This window comes from Cynocephalus volans, chromosome 6 (assembly GCF_027409185.1).
Source record: "Cynocephalus volans isolate mCynVol1 chromosome 6, mCynVol1.pri, whole genome shotgun sequence".
Taxonomy (NCBI): Eukaryota; Metazoa; Chordata; class Mammalia; order Dermoptera; family Cynocephalidae; genus Cynocephalus; species Cynocephalus volans.
Window position 1 is genome coordinate 113,340,959 of NC_084465.1, and position 19,244 is coordinate 113,360,202.

Genomic DNA, 19,244 nt, shown 5'->3' on the forward strand with positions numbered 1-19,244 from the left:
CACTGTACTGCAAGGCAGCATAGACCAAGTACTATGGCAGAAAACCCCTTGGGAGGGGGAGGAAATGTGGCTGTCTTTGAGCATGTGGTGGCCAGTGGCCACTTTTCTGCTGATCAGAGCCTGGCTGCTGCTCACTCTGCTGCAAGTTGATCAAGATTTGAAGCAGAAAGCAGAGTTGTTGGCAGATGATGTGCAGCTACTGGCAGATTCAAGGCAGAAAGCAGAGTCGTTGGAAGCATGGATAAATGTCCTGGAGGACGACATGTGGCAACTGGCCACTCCTTCCCCTCACACCAGGGAAGATGACCAACCCAATGGTGAGTTGGGGGAAACTGTGCATCTCCAGGCACGACCTGTTGGGCCCGAGAAATTGAGGCATGAGCAGCCTATGTGACCAGACAGACAAGCAGTGGGTGATCCACAGGTGACCCATGTCCTACCTATGTCCTGTATACCCAGGTTGAACTGGTTGACTTGGGGAGACAGTTCCAGCAGAAACATGGGGAGACCCTGGCTGCTTGGCTGTTGCGGTTATGGGACCTAGGGGTGGATAGTGTAATGTGCTCTGGTGAGGAGGTGGAGAAATGGGCCTCCATCATCATGCACCCATCCCTGAGACAGCGGCTGCAGAATAGCCACAGGTATGCACAAAGGTGAGGCAATCACTCCTTGATGGATCAGGTGAATCTAGCTGCCCGAACCGTGTGGGCAAATGCTGGAGAACTGTCCAAGATTGTTAGTAAATGGCAAATGTATGCTGAGCTGGTTCAAATCATTTGAGAGCTGGGAATGTGGCAGTCCATGTTTAATGTGAACACTCGTGGCCTGGACAATGAGAACTTTACAGGCAGCATGAGAGACATAGTGCTGCAAAATGCCCCGTCAACGTCCTTTGGGTCACTGATGGCCGTACTAGACCCATACATTGGTCGTCCTATACATGAGGTAACGACCATGATAACCAGCTTGGGTGAAGTAGAGGAGAGGAGACAAGCAAAAGGGGTCCAAAAGATGGCTAAGACCAACCCCCCAAGAAATGGTCAGGATTTTATCCCAAAGGGACCAAGCAAGACTAGCTGTAAGGAGATATGGCTTGACTTGCTTGCGGCAGGGGTTGATAAAAAGAAAATTGACCAGGGCTGGCCCGTGGCTCACTCAGGAGAGTGTGGTGCTGATAATACCAAGGCCACGGGTTCGGATCCTATATAAGGATGTCTGGTTGGCTCATTAGCTGAGTGTGGTGCTGACAACACCAAGCCAAGGGTTAAGATCCCCTTACCAGTCATCTTTAAAAAAAAAAAAGACAGAAAGAAAATTGACCAGAAGCCAAATGCAGTTCTGTTTGCCTTGTGGCAGCAATTGCTCCCTGAATAGCGTTTCACCAAATGTCGGGAAACAGGTAGCAAGGTACACTCAGTGGATTTAAAGGACTTCTTTGTTGCTCCTGAGGAGGCAGATGAACTGTTGCATTCTGATTAGGGAACAGGCCAAGTTACTTGTCTTTTGGGGGCAGGCAAGCACCAGAGGCCTCATGTTGAATTGGCAATATATTGGTCAAGGACGAATGTGCAGCATGTTTTGGCATTGGTGGATACAGGTGCAGAATGTATGGCAATCCAGAGAAGTTCCAGGGGCCACAGTGTGTATAGATGGCTATGGAGGACGTACTACTGAGGTCAAAGCTGTGTCATTGCCATTGGGCATAGGAAGATTACCCCCTCGTGTATACACTATATATATATATATCACCTATAGCTGAATACATCTTGGGTATGGATGTACTTTATGGTTTGCACCTGCAAACAACAGTTGGAGAGTTTCAGCTGCGAATATGGACAGTAAAGCCTGTGTTACGAGGATATGCTAAACATGACCCACAGCTGTTACCCAAGCCAAGATGTGTGGTTAATGTAAAGCAGTATCGCCTACCAGGAGGACATGCAGAGATAAGTGCTACTATATTGGAATTAGAGACAGTTGGCATTATTCATCCAGCTCAGAGCCCATTTAATGCTCCGGTATGGCCAGTGAAAAAGCCTGATAATACCTGGAGAATGACGGTAGATTATTGAGAACTGAACAAAGTAGTGCCTCCTTTGCATGCAGCTGTGCCTTCAGTTCATGACTTGATGGATCAGCTGACGACTCATCTGGGGACTTATCATTATGTACTGGAGCTTGCAAATGCTTTTTTCTCCATTCCAATCTCAGCTGATAGCCAAGATCAATTTGCCTTCATGTGGGAAAGAAGACAGTGGACCTTTCAAGTATTGCCCCAAGGTTATCTGCACAGCCCAACCATCTGTCATGGTTTGGTGGCTGGGGACCTAGCCAAGTGGACTAGGCCCAGCATGGTTACAATGTTTCATTACATTGATGATGTGTTACTAACTTCTGATTCTCTTGCAGATATAACCCAGACAGCTCCAATGCTGCTAAGTCATTTGGAACAATGTGAGTGGGCCATGAACACAGCCAAAGTGCAAGGACCTGGGCTGTCAGTCAAATTCCTGGGAGTGGTCTGGTTGGGTAAGACGAGGGTCATCCCAGAAGATATTATAGAGAAGATACAGGCATACCCTCGACCCACATCGGTAGCTCAGCTATGGACATATTTGGGACTTTTGGGGTATTGGAGAGCTTTTGTACCCCATATGGCCCAAATGGCATGCCCACTATATGCATTGACAAAGAAAGGAGCCCTCTGGGATTGGACTGAGGAAGTAGAACAAGCTTATTGGGCTACGAAAAGAGCAATACAGCAAGCACAAGCTTTACAAGTGGCCAACCCCACTAAGCCGTTTGAGTTAGACATACATATAACCCAGGAGGGGTTAGGATGGGGTTTGTGGCAGAGACAAGAGTGATTCCACACCTGTAGGATTCTGGTCTCAGCTCTGGAAGGGTGCTGAAGTGTGCTACAACCTAATAGAAAAGCAGTTAGCAGCTGTGTATTCTGCCTTGGTAGCACTGAAGCTATCACAGGAACTGCCAAAGTCCAAGTAAGAACGACATACCCCATAATAGGTTGGCTGTGCATATGGGCAACCAAGCCTAAAATGGGTGTAGCTCAGACTCCCACTTTGTCTAAATGGGGAGCATATATAGAACAAAGGAGCACTGTGTCAATGAGTCCTCTGTCCAAAGAGTTGCAAACTGTGCTAGGCCCAGTAGAGGTCGTGGAGGAAACTTTGACACAACCGTTACTCATGGAGGTGGAAGCTACACCATTCCATGAGGGACAGGGACCTATCACAGAGCAAGCTTGGTATACAGATGGCTCTAGCATGGGAACTTCAGCATCATGGACAGCTATTGCTGTCCAGCTCTTAACAGATACCATGTGGTATGAAAATGGCACAGGACAAAGCAGTCAATGGGCTAAATTGAGACCAGTATGGATGGTAATAAAAAATGAGCCTGGGCCATTAACCATCTGTACTGACAGCTGGGCTGTATACAAAGGTTTAATCCTTTGGGTTTCTATTTGGAATTATCAATGGTGGGTGGTAGGCCACCGACCCCTGTGGGGACAAGTCATGTGGTAAGAGTTATGGGAATTGGGGCATGAGAAAGAAGTAACTCTTTTCCATGTCACAGGACACTTCCCCTTAGCTAGTCCAGGAAATGATGAAGCCGATGCCTTGGCAAAGGTAAGATGGCTGGAGAGAGCCCCAGCTACTGATGTAGCCCAGTGGTTACATTGATGAATGCAGCATGCTGGCAGTAAAACCATGTGGACGGCAGCTCAAAGATGGGCCTTGCCTATAAAATGGGAAGATGTAGTGAATGTCTGTCGTGCTTGCCCAGCGTGTGCTCAAGAGAGCCCACACCCCCAGTGGGTGCCCATACAGATGGGCAAATAACTCGAGGAAGGGTGCCCCTGACTCAATGAAAAGTGGACTTTGTCGGACCACTGCCAAGGTCAGAGAATTTCAGATACATCTTCACAGCTGTTGATACAGCTACTGGCCTTTTGTTTGTATGGCCTTGTAAGGCACCAGACCAGGTAAACACTTTGAAGGCACTGAATAGCCTTACAGCTATGTATGGCTGGCCTGTAGTTATAGAGAGTGATAATGGAACCCACTTTACTGGACATGGGTTTCAGAGGTGGGCCTCCCAGTTGTCCATTCAGTGGAAGTTACACGTGCCATATCATCCCCAGGCGGTGGGGATGATTGAACGGTACAATGGCCTTTTAAAAAAGGGACTCAGGCTATCTGCCCAAACCCCATCATTGAAGGGGTGGGCATGGCGATTATGGCCGACAGTCAGAATTCTAAATGAGAGACCCCGCAAGGGCGGACCCTCTCCAGTGGGAGCTCTGTTGCATAGGGCTGCAGCACCTATACAGCTGCAAATCACTACTAAAGGTAAGCTTTTGAAGCCAGGATATGGCAAGAATGGAAATATTCTCTTTCTGGCTCCAACCTGATTGCAACAGGGACAGACAGTACAAGGAATGGCCTTGGAGAATAAAAGCCCCCCATATACGCTGGGTAGGTTTAATAGGGCCTTGAGGAAGGCCCTAGAGGAAGGCTTGCAAGTTTCACCTTGGGTGACAAGTACCTGGCCTCCTCGAGTAAAGGTGACATGGCCTGGAACAGATAAGCACTCTATTCCAAAGGTCACATTTGTATTATCATTATGGCCAATTATGAGTTCCCCTATACTGTTACATGTAGAACCTACAGATCCAACAGTGTTAGCAGATAAAGTATGGTATCATAAGCCAGGTGAGATACCTATTCCTGCAACCATCCTTTCTCAGGATGGCAAACTGGCATGTATCTTACTAGAGAGGTGAGAACTTCCCCTATTGGTGCCAATAACTCTTCTATCTTTTCGCCCATAGTGTTCTGGCTGCAGGCACGGCACCAGAGTCACGTGATTGATATATTGGCCTGCTGAACGTGCATTGAACTGTCCATCAGTATTACAGGATTTACATGGAGGATCACACCAATGGTGACTAACTGGACATGTGCAGCTGACAGTTAAAAGGACAGAGGCATAGTGAATGGACAATAGCTTATGTAAATGTAAGGATCATTTATCCTGGCTAAGGGAATATTGCGGAAGATTCTGGACATGTAGATTGTAAGGCGAGGGACCCTGAAGGGGTGGATTGTTGGGAAAATAGAACAATTTGGTCAGGCTCCCCTCACCTCCAAGCAGGTTCAGGGTAGTTCGGAAATGTGTGTGGGGGTGGAGTAAGTGCGCCTGCAAGGTGGCACCACTTTGGCTGGTTTTTACTACCTTGCGCGCCTGCCCTGCGTGGCCATGTTTTTCCAGACCTGCAGCTTCCCAGGATGGTGTGGCTGGTTACCTAGCTCATAGACCTGCATGAAGGGGTCTGGTGACCCAGCCTGGCATGTGAAGGGCTTGTGACCCAGTCTGTGAATGGGCTTGAGGGGTCTGGGAGCTCCAGACCCAGGCCTAGCTCAGCCATCGGCCCAGTCAGTGCAGGTAAAAGAGCAGCGACTAGTATGGTCACCTAGTTTTACACTGGGTTGTAGAAAATAACCTGAAAAACATCAGTGCCCACACTCTAACCCAACCATCCAAAGTAGCAGAACTGTCCTAGGTGGTAGGAAGGGGAAGACCCCATTGGGACACAGACAGTATTGCTCTCATCCCTCCCCACCCCAGGATCCAGCCCAATCACCCCAGGTGAACCACAACACACTGAAAGAGCAGCCAGGGGACCTCATTGTAACACTCATTTTTATATAAATATCCGCAAGTCATGTTACAGAATAAGCCCCACCGGGGAAAAAAGTCAACATTATGGTTTTGTTAAACTGACCCCCGCCCTCTAGGTCAGGCCCCAGCCTGGAGGCGCCTGCTGCTTTGGGAAGCTGGGGCTGCTGCCAGGAGGCTGCTGAAGAAGCTGCCTGTGTCGCCCACCCCTGGGCTAACCCCTTCTTTGGTGTGTGGTACATGGTGACCTTCTCTGGCCCCCTCTTAGCCTGAAGGGTTCTGGAGAACAGGGTTCTGGGGAGCACAGCCCAGGAATCCTGGGGGCACTTGGAAATGGGGTGGGGGGGGTGACTGAGCCATTAAGAGGTGGAGTCTGAGGCTTAGAGTTTGAACCTTTTGGGGTGGGAGTGCAGAGTTAACACCAACAAGTTGGGGGGATGACCTGGGCTGTCAGCCAAGCAGGAAGTATTTGTCCTTCCCTCCAGCCTATGGCCCCAGGTCCCTTCCCCTGTTGATCCACCTCCTGCTAGACCCCACATTCCCAGGGAGAAGCCCTGGGTTCCTGCTTATCCCTTCCCAGCTCTTCCCCCTGCAATCCTCCCTCCCCCCACAGAGAGGCCAGAGGCTAGGAACACAGCACCAGTCTGAGGATTTAATTAACCAGGAAGGGGACTGTTGGGACACCCCTGTAAAAATGTACAAAAGGTCTGGGGGGCTATGTGGAAGGGGTGATAAATATGTACATGGAACCCCCTTCCTTTAGCCCCTCCTCCCCCTGCCCTAGGAGGGCCTGAGGACTTGGGTGGTAGGTGAAGGGGAGTGGGGCACTTTGGCCTCTGGCTTAGTGAGCCCTTGGGGAGGCAGGCCAATGGCCTAGAGGCCCTTAGAGGGGGTGATGATGCACCTCGGAGATCATGAGCTGTGACCTCTGAAATGACCCCCCTCTCATGTACACACACACACACACACACACCTCTCTCTCCCTCCCTAGAGGCTGTGACCTCTGCCATCCCAGTGACCCCATGATCCATGTGATGCTGGATCTCATGGGGGTTGGGGCTTCTGCTGCCAGGTTCTATGACCTCAGGTGGCTGGTGAGGTCATGACCTTTGCCCTTCAGCCCTGCCTTCAAACCTCAGCCCTAGGACCTTGTCAAAGGAAAGCGGGGATGGAGCTTTGCCCCTGCCCCTCACCTTTCCTCACCTGTCAGCCCGGGCTGGGCCAGGGGCCCTAGGGGGGGAACTGGGCCGGGGGGCGGGCACAAGCGGAGGTGGTGCCCCCAAAAGGGCTCCTGGTGGGGTCTTGCTGAGAAGGTGAGGGGTTCCCGGGGCTGCAGCAGGTGGTGGCGGAGGAGCCAAGCGGCTGTATAACAGGGGATGAGCAGGCTCTAGACCATAGAGGCGGGCAGCAGCCACTGCCCCTGGCCCAGTCAGCTCTTCTCCCGCCTCATAGAAGCGGGGTGGCCTAGCGAGGCGGGGGGGCCCTGCCAACCAGGTGGGCTCCAAGAAGCCAGCACAGCGCTCTGGCGGACTAGGGCCCAGAAAGGGGGGCGGCCGGGGCCTCTCAAACAGCAGATGAAGGCCCTGAGGCCCAGTGGCTGCAGCTGCGGCAGCGGCGGCAGCAGCAGCGGCAGCGGCAGCGGCAGCAGCAGCAGCCTCCTCCTTTCGCTCTTCTTTTACCCGCACGGATTCCTTGGCTGGCCTGGCCCCTTCATCGCCAGCCCGGGCCTTGGGAGTAGCAGGAGAAACCCGGAGCTGGGGCCGTGAGAAGGGGAGGTCCCTGGGGAGCAGATGTCAGGGAGAGAATGAAGCTACTCCGGTGGTCAGAGAGGTCAGGGCCCGAGCTGCAGGGAGGCATACCTGTCTTTCTCCTCCTTGGTGAGAGAGGGCTCTCTCCGCTCCACAGGCCGCTCCTTGTCTGAGCCTGGTGTCCGGGCAGCCTCAGGGGGCCGGACCCAGGCAGGAAAGGCCAGAGGACTGCGGTGTAGGCGGCCCCATGGGTCTGGTGGGGAGGCGAAGGCTGGTGGGGCCCCTGGGCTTTCTTTCTGGGCAAAGACGGCGCCGGAGTCTGGGAGAGGGTGAAGTAGAAAGTGATGGGCCAGGAGGGGGAGGCCCCATTTAGGAATCCTTCAGGCACCCGCCTGAGCACACTACCCCACTGCTATAGCCCCCCACGCCCCCAGCACTCACTGAATGTGGGGCTGCCCAGGCCTCCAAAGGCCCCGTTGGAGAGGGCAGCCAAGGAGGCGAAGCTTGTGGGACGCCCAAAGGGATCTGTGGGAGGAAAGGGGGATGGTCAGAGCACTGGGCAGCCAGCTCTGAGTAGGCATGAAGAACTGGCGAGGAAGAGGCCCAGCAGCAAGTGGGCCCTGGAGACCTCAGCTGCTTGGTTTCAACAACCCCATGCTGGGCATTTCCTCGGGCCAGACAAGGCACCGAGCTCAGACACACATCATGTTCTTTAACTTCACAATGAGCCCCACGAGGTGGACAGGCAGGCTCATCCCACTTAAAGATGACAGAACAGGCTCAGAGAGGTGAAATGACTTGCTAACAGTCACCTAGCCAGTGAGTGGTGCCATCAAGCCAAGACCTTCTGACACCAGAAGCCAAGCTCTTCTCCCCTACACCAGCCACCTGGACCCATCTTAGCTGATCTCAGCTCTGCAGCAAGCTACTCGCCTGGAGCCCTCTGTAGGCTTCCCCACCTGACATGCAGGGCCCTTCCCAGCCTTTCCTCAACTTCATGCATGTGTCACTCAGCCGAATGAAATAACTAATCTATTCTCCCAGGGGAACCTCACAACCTCCCCAGCCATGAACATCTTTCTCTGAGCCATCAGGCTCAACTCCTTCTCCACCCAAAGCCAGATTCAGTCTCCTCAAGAAGCCAGCGAGATCCCTAGGGGTCAGTGACTATGCTCTCCCCTGGGCCTGCAAACCCCCTCCTCCCCCAGGTGGCATCACTGGCTATTTCAGAGACAGGGTGTGGCCTGTCAGAGATGAGATCACCCTGCCCTTCCCTGCTCATTTTACAGATGAGGAAACCAAGGCTCAGAGGGGGCAGAGTAAATTGCCCAAGGTCACAAAGCAAGTGGAACCAGGTCTACCCCCCATTCCAGCTGCCTGTTGGGACTGATTTCCATCCCCAGCTTGAGAACCCCTGGATGTCAGGGACAAGGCCTGGGTTCCCCGAGATGCCCTTGGCTCTTACCAATGTGGGTGCTGGGGCTCAGGAAGGGTCCGTGGGCCCCGGGAGCTGCTGTGAAAGGGTTGGCTGCAGCGTGGACGGCACCTGGGGCAGAGAGGTGGGAAATACTGATGAGGCTGAGTGGGCGCAAGATGGGCCTCGGGCTATAGACAGGAACCTCAGGCCCTGAGAGGGCCAGCTGGACTCACCAGTCGCAGTGAAGAGGGAGGCCGGGTGGGAGAGCTCCTGCCCAGGGGGCAGGGCCCCATAGGGCCCCGGAAGGCAGGGCAGGAGGTCGTTCCGAAAGTCAAGCTTGTGGGAGTCACCCTGTGTGGGGCACAGGGAGAGGGGCAGTGAGTGAGGAGCTAGGTCTGGTCCCACTCCTTCTCTCCTTCCCCAGCTCCCCTGTAAGGGCTGGCTGCACCAAGATGGGGCTTGGGTACCTATCCTCTGCCTCTCTCAGAGCCTTCTCTGACCATTCCCACAGTCAGCCAGAGAACTAAAGTGCTAACTGTGAACTGCTCAGCAGTGGCAAGGAACAAGGGAAAATGTTTCTGACCAGGACTCTGCTGAGCTCTGTGGAAGGCCTCCCCTGACTCCCAGACCCACTCTCCCCAGCCCTCCAGCCCCAGTACCTTCATCTTTTCCTGGTGTCTCAGGATCATGTAAGCCACGCGCACGTGCATGGCACACCACTTCCCTGGTTTCTGTGCCCCAGAAGGATGACCAAAGAGAAAGGGAAGGAGAGAATGTTCACTCATCATCCACTCCAGGCCTGGCCCTAGGCCTAGCCTTGCCATATGACATCCCCACTTATCATCCCTACAACTCAGGGATATCTAGGGTCAATTTACAGCCTAGGCAACTGAGGCTCAGAGAGATAAACTGTCTTGCCCAAGGTCCCACGGCCAATTACATCTGAGCCCAGGTCTGTGACTTGAAAGCCCTTGACTTTCTGCTGTTCCACATCTGGCTGCCTCCATGTCTTGGGCTTCTTGCTCATTCCCAAGCAAGACCCCCCCTCAGCCAAACACCCTGACACCAGCCCCCAATCTCATGCAGCCTGAGGCCCTCACCAAACTCACCCTCAAAGGTGGCCGGAAATGGTCGGGGATCTGGGGATGGCAAAGGAGAGATAGGAGGCAATTCAGACCTGTTTACTGAGCCAGGTGCCTCATCTCCAGAGTGCCCATGTACCCCCAAACACCTCCCTGGCACTGTGTGTGGCTCCCTGAAGCCTTTCCTGCTGTGTCAAAACTCATTCCCCATCTCTCCCACTCTAAGCATCTCTGTTCCAGCACATTCCTGGAACAGTGCCCTCCTGGAGCACTGGGGCAGGTGAGTAGGCACTGGGGCAGGCAGGACAGGTTTCTCAGCCACAGAAGCTACCCTATCAGCAGCTTTACAATAAGGGGGTCTATTTAATATTACTTTAGGAAAAAACACCATTTAAGGAAGTTAGAAAACCTCCAGTCTAGCCAACCCTTTAGGAAAGGCGTCCTGTGCTTTTCACAATGTTCCCAGAGCCCTGGGGTCTAAGGCTGCTACATGTGCTAAGGGGGAGGGAAGGCTCTGGCTCCCAGCCACTTCACAAAAGGGCACCTTATCTCCTAATTGTTCTATAGACAGGGCTTCCTGGTATGATGCCATTAAAAAAAAATGTTCTGTGGCCTAAAAAATTTGAAAACCCCTGCAAAAGCCACTGTCCTGGGATGACCATATGAACTTCCTATTCCTCGTGCCTGGCAAATTGGTTATTTACAGAAACTATCTCTCATTAGACACCTGAAACATATATTATGGGGAGGAAATCAGTGGCTGTGACTTTTCTCAAGTCAACCCTGCTCTCCCCCTCAACATACCTGCCAGCTCCCCCAGGCCCTGCCCTGGCCCCCCTCACCTGCGTCCCCTTCTGAGGGAGCCCGCTCGGCACTGGCCCCAGTCGTGGTGGCAGCTCAGGGTTCGTGCTCTGGGAAAGGGGAGTGGAGGGATCAGACAGGAGAGCTGGCACCAAGCGTAAAAGGGGTCCAGAGCCAAGCTAGGGGGACAGGACAGGGAAGGGAAAATGGCTTTGGAGAAACCTGGGTCCAGAAAGGGAGGGCAGGAGGATGGGCATGGTTCTGGGGAATGGGAGGAAGGTATGTGGACCCCCGGGAGTCTGGGTTTGTAAGGGATGAGAGGTGGTGGCGGTGTTTGGACTGGGAGCTCACCTTGGGCTGGAAGGCCCCCTGCAGGGAGCCAAAGGAGACAGCCGGCGGGAGGCCCGGAGGTAGCCCGGGCACTGCGGGAGGGAAGGCCGTGTACGGCTGTGGAGAGAAGGGGACTAGTCCAAGCAGGGGGTGGACCCCATGTCTGGTTTGCCCATCAGTCCTTTGGCCTCCACCCTAAACCCCCAGGGAGCTCTCCAAGGCTCAAAGCTCCTGCTCTTGAAGCTGAGGACGCGTGCCCAGCAGTCAGGGCCACACACACTGCTGCATCTGTGCCCGCCCCCCCCACACACACTCACACTCACATTATGTCGGAAAAGGCCTTCCATCTTTCCTGGATATTTCTCAAACTAGGGAAGAGAAGGGAAGAGTAAGCTGCCAGCCAGGGACCCAGGGCCTTCCCCGGGAAGCCACACCCTCCCCCCAGGCCTCTGAGCCTCACAGCCGGCCCATGGAGGAGCTCACCATGTGGGGGCCGTGGGGTGGCAGCAGGCCTGGGGGGTAAGGGGTGAAGTGCTGGTGGGTGTGCTGGTGGGTGTGCTGGTGCTGGTGGTTGTGCTGGTGGAACTGGAAGGCCAGGGGCCGGGCCGAGCCCCCTGCCCCCACCACCTCAGGGCCACCCTGGGCATTCAGGTAGCGAGAATTCAGGTCCTGGCCGATAAGGTCCTGCTCTGTGGGAGGGGAGGGGGAGAAGGCTTTAATGGCTGTCACCCCCGTATCAGCCTCCTCAGGTCCAGGTGACTGGCCTTTGCTCTAGCCTTAAGCCACTCCCTCCTCAAGCCGTGCTGTCTACTGAGGCCCAGATGTCCCAAAGCCAACTGGGCCCAAGCCCTGGGCCATGGCCCCCCACCCCCCGGCCAGGACCCCAAACTCACCAGAAAGGGCGTTAGCGGCTGAGGCCCCAGGGTGCCCTGGCACCTGCAGCAGGGGTGGGGGTGGGGGCAGGGTGGGGCCAGGGGAGAACAAGGAGGGGTGGTGGGGTGGGGGTGGGGGCCGCAGCCCGGGGGGGGGAAAGCCGTGGGTGGACAAAGGCAGGGGCAGTGAGGGCGTCGGGGGCCGGTGGGTGAGCTGCACGGACGAGGAGGAGGCAGATGAGGAGGAGGAGGACGAAGAGGATGATGAGGGGGGAGGCTGAGCCACGGGAGGGGCCGGGGCCTTGGGGGGCGGCCGTGAAGAGCTGGGGAGAGAAGTGGGGAGATGAGTGAGGGGGTTGGGAGGTGCCAGCTCTGACGGGAGGGGGTCAGAAGCCTGGGTGATAACATGACCCTGGTTTTCCAACATGGGCAGTGGCAGAACCCGGCCCCCAGGACCCCCCCAGGGAACCCATCCTCAGACTGAGGTGCCCCCCACACCTAAAAACCCCCTCTTCTCCCTCTCTGGGTCTCTGCTTCCACATAGCTGCCTCTGCCGTCTCCAGCCATATGACTTTCCCTTTTCTGACTCAACCACAGCACAAAACAGATCACTCATTTTGACTCTTAATTACAATAGGCCACCTGGGTTCCCACCCTAAGACAGTGGAAGCAGCACCACTGGCCTGGCCTGGAAGTCAGGAGACCTGAAATCTAGGCCCATCTTGCCATTAATGCCCTGGGTGACCTTGAGCAAGTTACTGCCCCTCTCTGAGCCTTAGTTTTCTCAATAACAACAACAGTGATAATGATGGTAACAGTAATATTAGCGACAGCATCAGTAACAGCAATGATTCTTACCCTTTGGTGAGCACTTCCTGTATGCAAGCCAAGTGCTGGCACCTGCCTTACACGCTAACGCAAGTCTCCAACATTTCACACCCTTTCCAATTGTGGCTATGGCCATGTAACCATCTGTACCGTACCATTTGCTTCTTTCTGTAACTTAACTTGGTTTCTTTCTTTTTTACTTAGCCTCACTCTAAGCAGTAATATGTGAAATCAAGGGCACATAAAAGCTAACCCTTGACTGTTTTGAAGAGTTGACTCACAGAGGACCTGAAGTCATCCCATGTATCACTTATGCTAAGTACACACTTTGGGAAACACTGCATTCACTCAGAGTCAATTCTCACAGCAGCTTTAGGATGAAGGTATTATTATTAGTTTATTTCACAGAAAGAGGAAATGAGGCTCAGAGAGGTTAAGTGACTTGTCAAAAATCACACAGCCAGTAAGCAGCAGAGCAAGAATTTGAATCCAGGTATGACTGACACCAAAGCCAGCACTCTTAATCGTCATGTCAGCATTTCCCAAAGTATGTTCCAGAGAACACTATTAGTAGCAGATAAGTCTTCCAAAAAGTTCTCACCAGCAAATAAAACTAGGAAATGGCACAAACTGGATCCCCCGGCACGTGAACACAGATAGGGCTTAGCTAAGTCTTGCAGCCATCTCTTTAACTTGTTTCACTTGGTATCTTTCAAAGTTTTCGGCCTCAGAATCCTTTTTCAAGTCACATCCCATAGGCATCCCATATCCCAGTCACAGGTTGCAGGGGTTGGTGCCAAAATGACCAGGCTCTTCAAGATCAGATCAAACCCCTGGACCACTCACCTGCCAGTGCTGAGGTCCAGGCTGTTGCCATAGGGAGAAGTGCGGAGGCCGAAGGGTGAGACCCGAAGCTGCAGCTGGGGTTGGGGTGGGGGTGGCAGACTGGGGGTGGCCGGCAGGGGTGCAGGGGGTGAGACAGGAGGCCGAGGGGCCGGTGGAGGCGGTGGTTCCTTTGGGGGGAAAGGCACTAGCAGCGGGTCGGGCCCTGGGGGCTGTTCCTGGCTCCGCTCCAGGCCCGACACTTTAGGGACCACGGAGAGTTTTGCTTCACAGTTCCCATTGAAGGCGCCGTGGGGGCCCGAGGCTGTGAGGGCAGGATGGCAGACATGCTCAGCTAAGGCTCATGCTCACACATTTCCCTCCCTTGCCTCCAGCCCCAGCCCTTGGGACCAACCTTTGCTGGTTGAGACAGTAAAGGATGGGTCGAGGTCATCATCGGAGACCTGGGGAAGAAGGGCAGGGATAGGGTTAGCTTGTGGTCAAGCCAGGCCTCCACACAGGAATACCAATAGCCTCTGGCGCCTGCTAGGAACTGGTTGTGGTGGCAAGTCTGTTCCATCAGCTTAGTTGAGATCCACCAAAGACTGTGAGCTGTATGGGGGCCTAACCATGGATAAAGGAATGGAGCAGCTGAGCCCAAGAATCTGATAGGCCAGGAAGACTGAATCAAAGCAGCACTGAAGTGGTAGAGAAGCAGGCAAATCGAAGCAAAAATATCAGTGATCACTAACTGCTGACCCACAGGCCTATCTGACCTACAAATCTGTTTGGTCTACAAGTGTCAGCAAAAATTTTTAAACTTTGCTGATATTTACTTGTTTATTTATTTTTTGGTGGCTGGCCAGTACTAATTGATACTTAGAGATCCAGAGATTCTTTGTTAAAACCCAGACTTACAGGTTCTCTCAACAATGGGCCCCCATTCTTGTGTGGCAACAATGAGCTAGAACAGGACAGCGACCACCCCCTCTAGATGGGCAAGAAGTCTGATTCACCATAGTCCCTGTCCAGCCAACTTTTAAAATGAAAATAAGACACACATCAGGGAGTGCAAATTTAGTTACATACAGGGGCCAAGTGGGTAGACCATTAACTGCTAGAACACATCTGAAAACAAGAAAATCAGCCTTAATAATAAACTGAAATACAACTTTATGGGATAAGTTCTTACACTGACTACAATGGTTAATGTCCACACTGCCAGGACCATGGCATCAGACTCTAATCTATGAGACCCTAATTATGAGAGCACACTAACAGCCAGCAGCAAGGACCATCTCAGTTCCACAGCCACTTTGGATTTCTGTGGAGAGCCAACATAGCTCCAAGAAGCTTTGAAAAGAATGGCATACCAAGACACAGACTTTCCATTCTTTGATCAGCTAGTCCTAGTCACCAAAAAAAAAAGAAGCCATTTATCCTCCCCCCCTTCCTCCCCAAAACCTAATCTTGGCTCAACCTAACCCATGTTCCCTACTCAAGGGGAGGATCTTTATGCTGCACGTAGAAGGCCTTTAAGCAGCAGTCCATTTTACAATCTGTGACACTGCCCACCCAACAAGTTCTAGCCCCACTCACCCTCTCGTCCAGATCACTTTCCGCGTCACACTGGAGAGAAGGAAAGACAGGTGTCATGAGAGGGAAGAGGAGTGGGGCCCAAGCTGGAGAGGGGAGGGGCTGGTACAGGTGGATAGCACTTACTATGTATCCAGCTTCCAGAGAGTGACGGGAGGAGGCCTGAGAAAGACCAGAGTCCAGAGGTAAAGGAGGCTGTGACTGGTGAGGCAGCTGGTTAAAGTCTCAACTCCCAGCAAGGCACTCAAAGTCTCTTATGATCTATTCTCAAATTCTTTTTCTAGCTGCCTTCTCCTGCTACTGCCCACCCCATTCCCAATGCTCTTGTCATTTTCTAAGTACACCAGTTCTCACATTTCTGTGCTTGGCCCAAAACAACTTTTCCCCCTTTTCCCCTCTTAGCAAACTTCTGACTTCAGGGCCTGACTAAGACATCCTAGGGGGCTTTCCCTAACCACAACCCTCCTCCCTTCCCCCAAGCAGAATGAGTGGCTTCCTCATGTAAGTTTCTGTAGCATCTCTCCCAGATCTCTGCGTTCTGTAGCCACTCAAGTTATGGTCTAGGTGTTTGCTTGTTGACTATTTCTTTCCTGCTAGAATGCTACCACCTTGAGGGAAGGGCAGGGACCACATCTAATTTATTTATGATTCAACTAAATCCCTTTGATGTGTCTCTGAATTATCCATATGTTTGAAGGAAACATGTTATCAGCCAAAAGCAGGTGAGTCTGACTGTAGACAGGTCTTTATCAGACCTGGATAGGAGTAGGGGCTCAAATTTGCTCTGCCTTCCTCTCTGCCTTTAGAGACTAGGGTCACCGTTTACCATGGGCATTGCTGATGGAAAACGGTTCTATGTAACGGACATTCTGCAGTTTTAAAGGATGGGGATCTGGGACAAGCTCACCTCTTTCCTTCTCCGCTTATTGGGCCATTTTCGGGCCCGATCCCCAGGGGGTCGGCCAGGCTCCCGATCAGAGCTGTCCCCTGGCTCCCCAGTGGCCCCACTGGAGCCTCCCCTCTTCCGCTTCCCAGAATGCTTCAGCCGATGTTCCAATCGCTCTGGGGGCTGAAGAGATGCATCCTTCTGTGGAGGAGGAGACGGAATTGAGATGGACAGAAAAAGGAAAGCTCCTGACCTCTCTAGGGGTGACCGGGCCACCAAAATGCCTCTCAGGCCGGGTAATCTGGTTGATCCCTGGAGACTAGCTCTACCTCCACCCACCCTAGGGTGGGGCAGAGGCCTGGCCAGAGGAGCCGGTTGCTCTGGTTTGGGGTGCCAGCATTCCCCCCTCAATTCCACCCAATCTAGGCATTGTACCCTTCTCTCTGCCCCTCTGAAACCCCCAAAGGCCCCCAACCCCATTAGGCCCCACCTGCAAAGCCTCGAGGCTGGCGAAACTAGCGATGGCGAAGCCATCAATCAAGTCTTCCTCCTCTTCTTCCTCCTCTTCTGGCTCCTCCTCGGCTTCCCCATCGTCTGCACCCCCATCCTCCTCCTCCTCCTCTTCCTCCCCGCGGCTGCCCGAGCCGGCAGGCCGCTTGCGAGCTCGGGGTCGCGGGGGCCGAGGCCTAGGACGAGGTCGCCGCCGTCTCGGGCCCCCAGGCCGCTCTCCAGACGAAGCTGACGACCACGGCCTGGCGGGCGGCGGCGGCGAAGACGACGACGAGGAGCCTCGCGGGGTGGCCAACAGGGCCCGGGGCGCGTCGCCGCCCGGACCCCGGCGGCGCCGCTGCTCCCGGTCTCGGTCTCGGCGCGAGCAGCGCCGCCGCCGTCGCTCCCCCTCCGCTGCCCAGCCTGGGCCCGGGGCCGCGGCCGCTGCCGTCTCCATGGCGACCGCCCTCAGCGCCGCATCCGGAGGCGGCGGGCCCGAAGCGGCCTGTCCGCAGGCCCGGGGTCGCAGGCGCGGCACTGGAGGCTGCACAGGGACGAAAATACCACGGCTTCCCCTTTAAAGCAGGATCTGCTGGCCCCGAGCTTGCCCCAAGGCCAAGGCCCGGGGAGCCGGCGCCGCCCCCGGGGCGACAAGCCCGAGGGCCCCCCCCGTGGGGCCGGCGGGGCCGCTACGGCGAAAACGGGGCGACCGTCCCTTTAAGGCGAGGCCTCAATTTGTCCAGCCCCTGGCCCCTTTAAGACGACCCAACAGTGGCCGGCTGGCCTAGTGCGGCGGCCACCCCCTGCCAGGGGTCGAGGCAAGTCTCCCGGAGAAAGAGGAAGGGCCACCCCTTTAAAAGGGGCCGAAAGCTCGCCCCGAAACGCAGACCTCCCCTTTAAAAGTGTCCCAAGTCCTCCGGCTAAAAGAGGCCACCCCTTTAAGGAGTCCAGGGTTCTTCAAACAGCAGGCCGTCCCTTTAAGGGCTCGGGAATTGGCTTTTAGTCTTCCACAAGCAGCCACTTCCCCATTAAGCTGAATTTAAAGGACTTCTTGCGTGGGGGGAGGAGGAGGTGAGAAACCCCACTCGCCCTAATTCTTCCAACAGCACAGTTCTCTGTCAGTGTCTGTTCAGCGGCTTCCCCTTTAAGGCTGCCGTTGTCGTCTGCTTAGTTCCGTTGCCACCCCTTTAAGGAGATTTAAAGGGGCCTCCTCTGGGCCCAGTTCCTCCAGCCTCCGCCTCTGGTCTCCAAGAAAGGCGCGAGGGGGGGGCGGGGCCGCGGGGGCCAAACCTCCAAAGCCCCGGATGTGAGGCAACAGTGACGGGTAGAGCTTCTCTGTCCGCCGACATAAAAGTCTCTTCCTCCTTTCCTCCGTCTCTGTCTGACGTGTGCCTTAGGGTATCCAGAACGGCCGCTGGGGACCAGGGAAGCTCCAGCGTACCCTCCCGTTGTCTCCTTTGGAGTCTTGGGCCCCTTCTCCACTAGGACTTCCCAGCCCCTCCTCCCTCTTCCTCCTCAGCCTACACCTCCTTCCTCTCTCTGCCTCCTCCCACTCTCCGCCCCCTTCCCCTCACCCCCCACGGCCTCAGTTGTTGATAGGTTGAGAAGTACACGTCAAGGCGAAGGGCGGAGTCACACTCGGAGGAGAGGGCAACATGGAACCGCCCCCAAACCTTGGATTAGGTTACGTCAGGTTAGCTCCGCCCTTCCTCGAGTCTTGTGACTCGACTGGTTAGAAGTGGGTGTTTGGGGCGGTCCCCCGTGGCCCCGCCTCTTCCTGCTCTTGGTTTTATTGGCCCGCCTTCTGACTGCTTTCAGGAGTCGGGATGTGGGGCATAAGTTGTGGGGGCGGTTGGCCACTGGGCGGCGCGGGGCTGGGCAGGTGGCGCTACACGGCCACTTAACGTCGTCTCTCCCTTTCCGCCGTCCCGCGTGGCCCACGGGCGCCCTGTTTCTCGCGCACGCGCGCGGCGATGCCACCGCCCGGGTGGCAGCTCGGCGACCGCTGCGCGGCGTGGAGTGACCCGAAATCGCCGCGTGCTTGGCGAGCGCTGGGTGCAACCGCGTCCCGCTACCGCTGGGTTGGATGAGAGGGTGCTGGCCTGCGCTCTCTGAGAGCTAAAATACATCTTGCATTATGTGCCGGGCGCTTTCTCACATTTGCTAACAATTCTACGAGGTAGATACTGCTATGAGCCCCATTATACGGAGGAGGGGAGTTGATAAAATAGCGGGTTGTTAGTTTCCCAGCCAAGATTTGGGCCCAAGAAGCCTATCTCTAAGGCTGGCCGATTAGCTCATTTGATTAGAACCACAGTGTTGATAACGCCAAGGTCAAGGGTTCAGATTCCCATATCGGCCAGCCGCAAAACAAAAACAACAAAAAAGGCAGCCCATCTAGGTAGGGTCTGTGCTCTAGCCTCTGGTCTATTCTGCCTATGAATTATGAAAGATGGAGAGTGTCACTGCTGGCCTCTGGTTGCCTGAGTTAGCATTTTAATGTGGCCGTGCTGACATGCTCACCTTGCTTTCTCATCTATAAAATGGCTATAATTCCCTCTCACAGGGCTATGTGCAGGTCGAGTACCTGTGACAGATTGTTGTAGGTGCTCAGTTATGGCTGATTACTCTTAGTTCTTGAAGCCCGCGGCAGGTTCTGGCCTGCAC

General features: G+C 54.5%; 1 protein-coding gene across 3 annotated transcripts; it reads right to left on the reverse strand.

Annotated features, from left to right (window-relative positions):
• Positions 1 to 5,713: 5,713 nt before the first annotated feature.
• Positions 5,714 to 18,083, reverse strand: FBRS (fibrosin). 3 transcript variants are annotated; one of them, XM_063100668.1, is made up of 18 exons: positions 16,579 to 18,083; positions 16,110 to 16,286; positions 15,329 to 15,403; positions 15,206 to 15,235; positions 14,022 to 14,070; positions 13,631 to 13,931; positions 11,978 to 12,279; positions 11,568 to 11,773; positions 11,408 to 11,452; positions 11,106 to 11,201; positions 10,796 to 10,864; positions 9,981 to 10,010; positions 9,531 to 9,602; positions 9,105 to 9,222; positions 8,920 to 9,000; positions 7,896 to 7,979; positions 7,566 to 7,773; positions 5,714 to 7,485 (listed from the first exon to the last, which is right to left on the reverse strand). In XM_063100668.1, the coding sequence occupies exons 1-18, from the start codon at positions 17,032 to 17,034 to the stop codon at positions 6,906 to 6,908; spliced, it is 2,979 nt and encodes a 992-aa protein (XP_062956738.1). In that variant the 5' UTR covers positions 17,035 to 18,083; the 3' UTR covers positions 5,714 to 6,905. The 3 variants fall into 3 exon arrangements, with proteins under 3 accessions (XP_062956738.1, XP_062956739.1, XP_062956737.1); XM_063100669.1 differs by having other exon boundaries at positions 15,329 to 15,364; positions 16,110 to 16,289; XM_063100667.1 differs by having other exon boundaries at positions 16,110 to 16,289.
• Between the last annotated feature and the right edge of the window lie 1,161 nt (positions 18,084 to 19,244).

Bases quoted from the DNA above. Each gene is read 5' to 3' on its own strand.
- FBRS (XM_063100667.1), bottom strand. From the start codon at position 17,034: ATGGAGACGGCAGCGGCCGCGGCCCCGGGCCCAGGCTGGGCAGCGGAG. The intron at 11,202-11,407 runs GTGAGTGTGAGT...TTCTCTCCACAG, and splicing joins AAGGCCTTTTCCGACATAAT to CCGTACACGGCCTTCCCTCC. The intron at 7,486-7,565 runs GTATGCCTCCCT...TCTGCTCCCCAG, and splicing joins ACCAAGGAGGAGAAAGACAG to GGACCTCCCCTTCTCACGGC.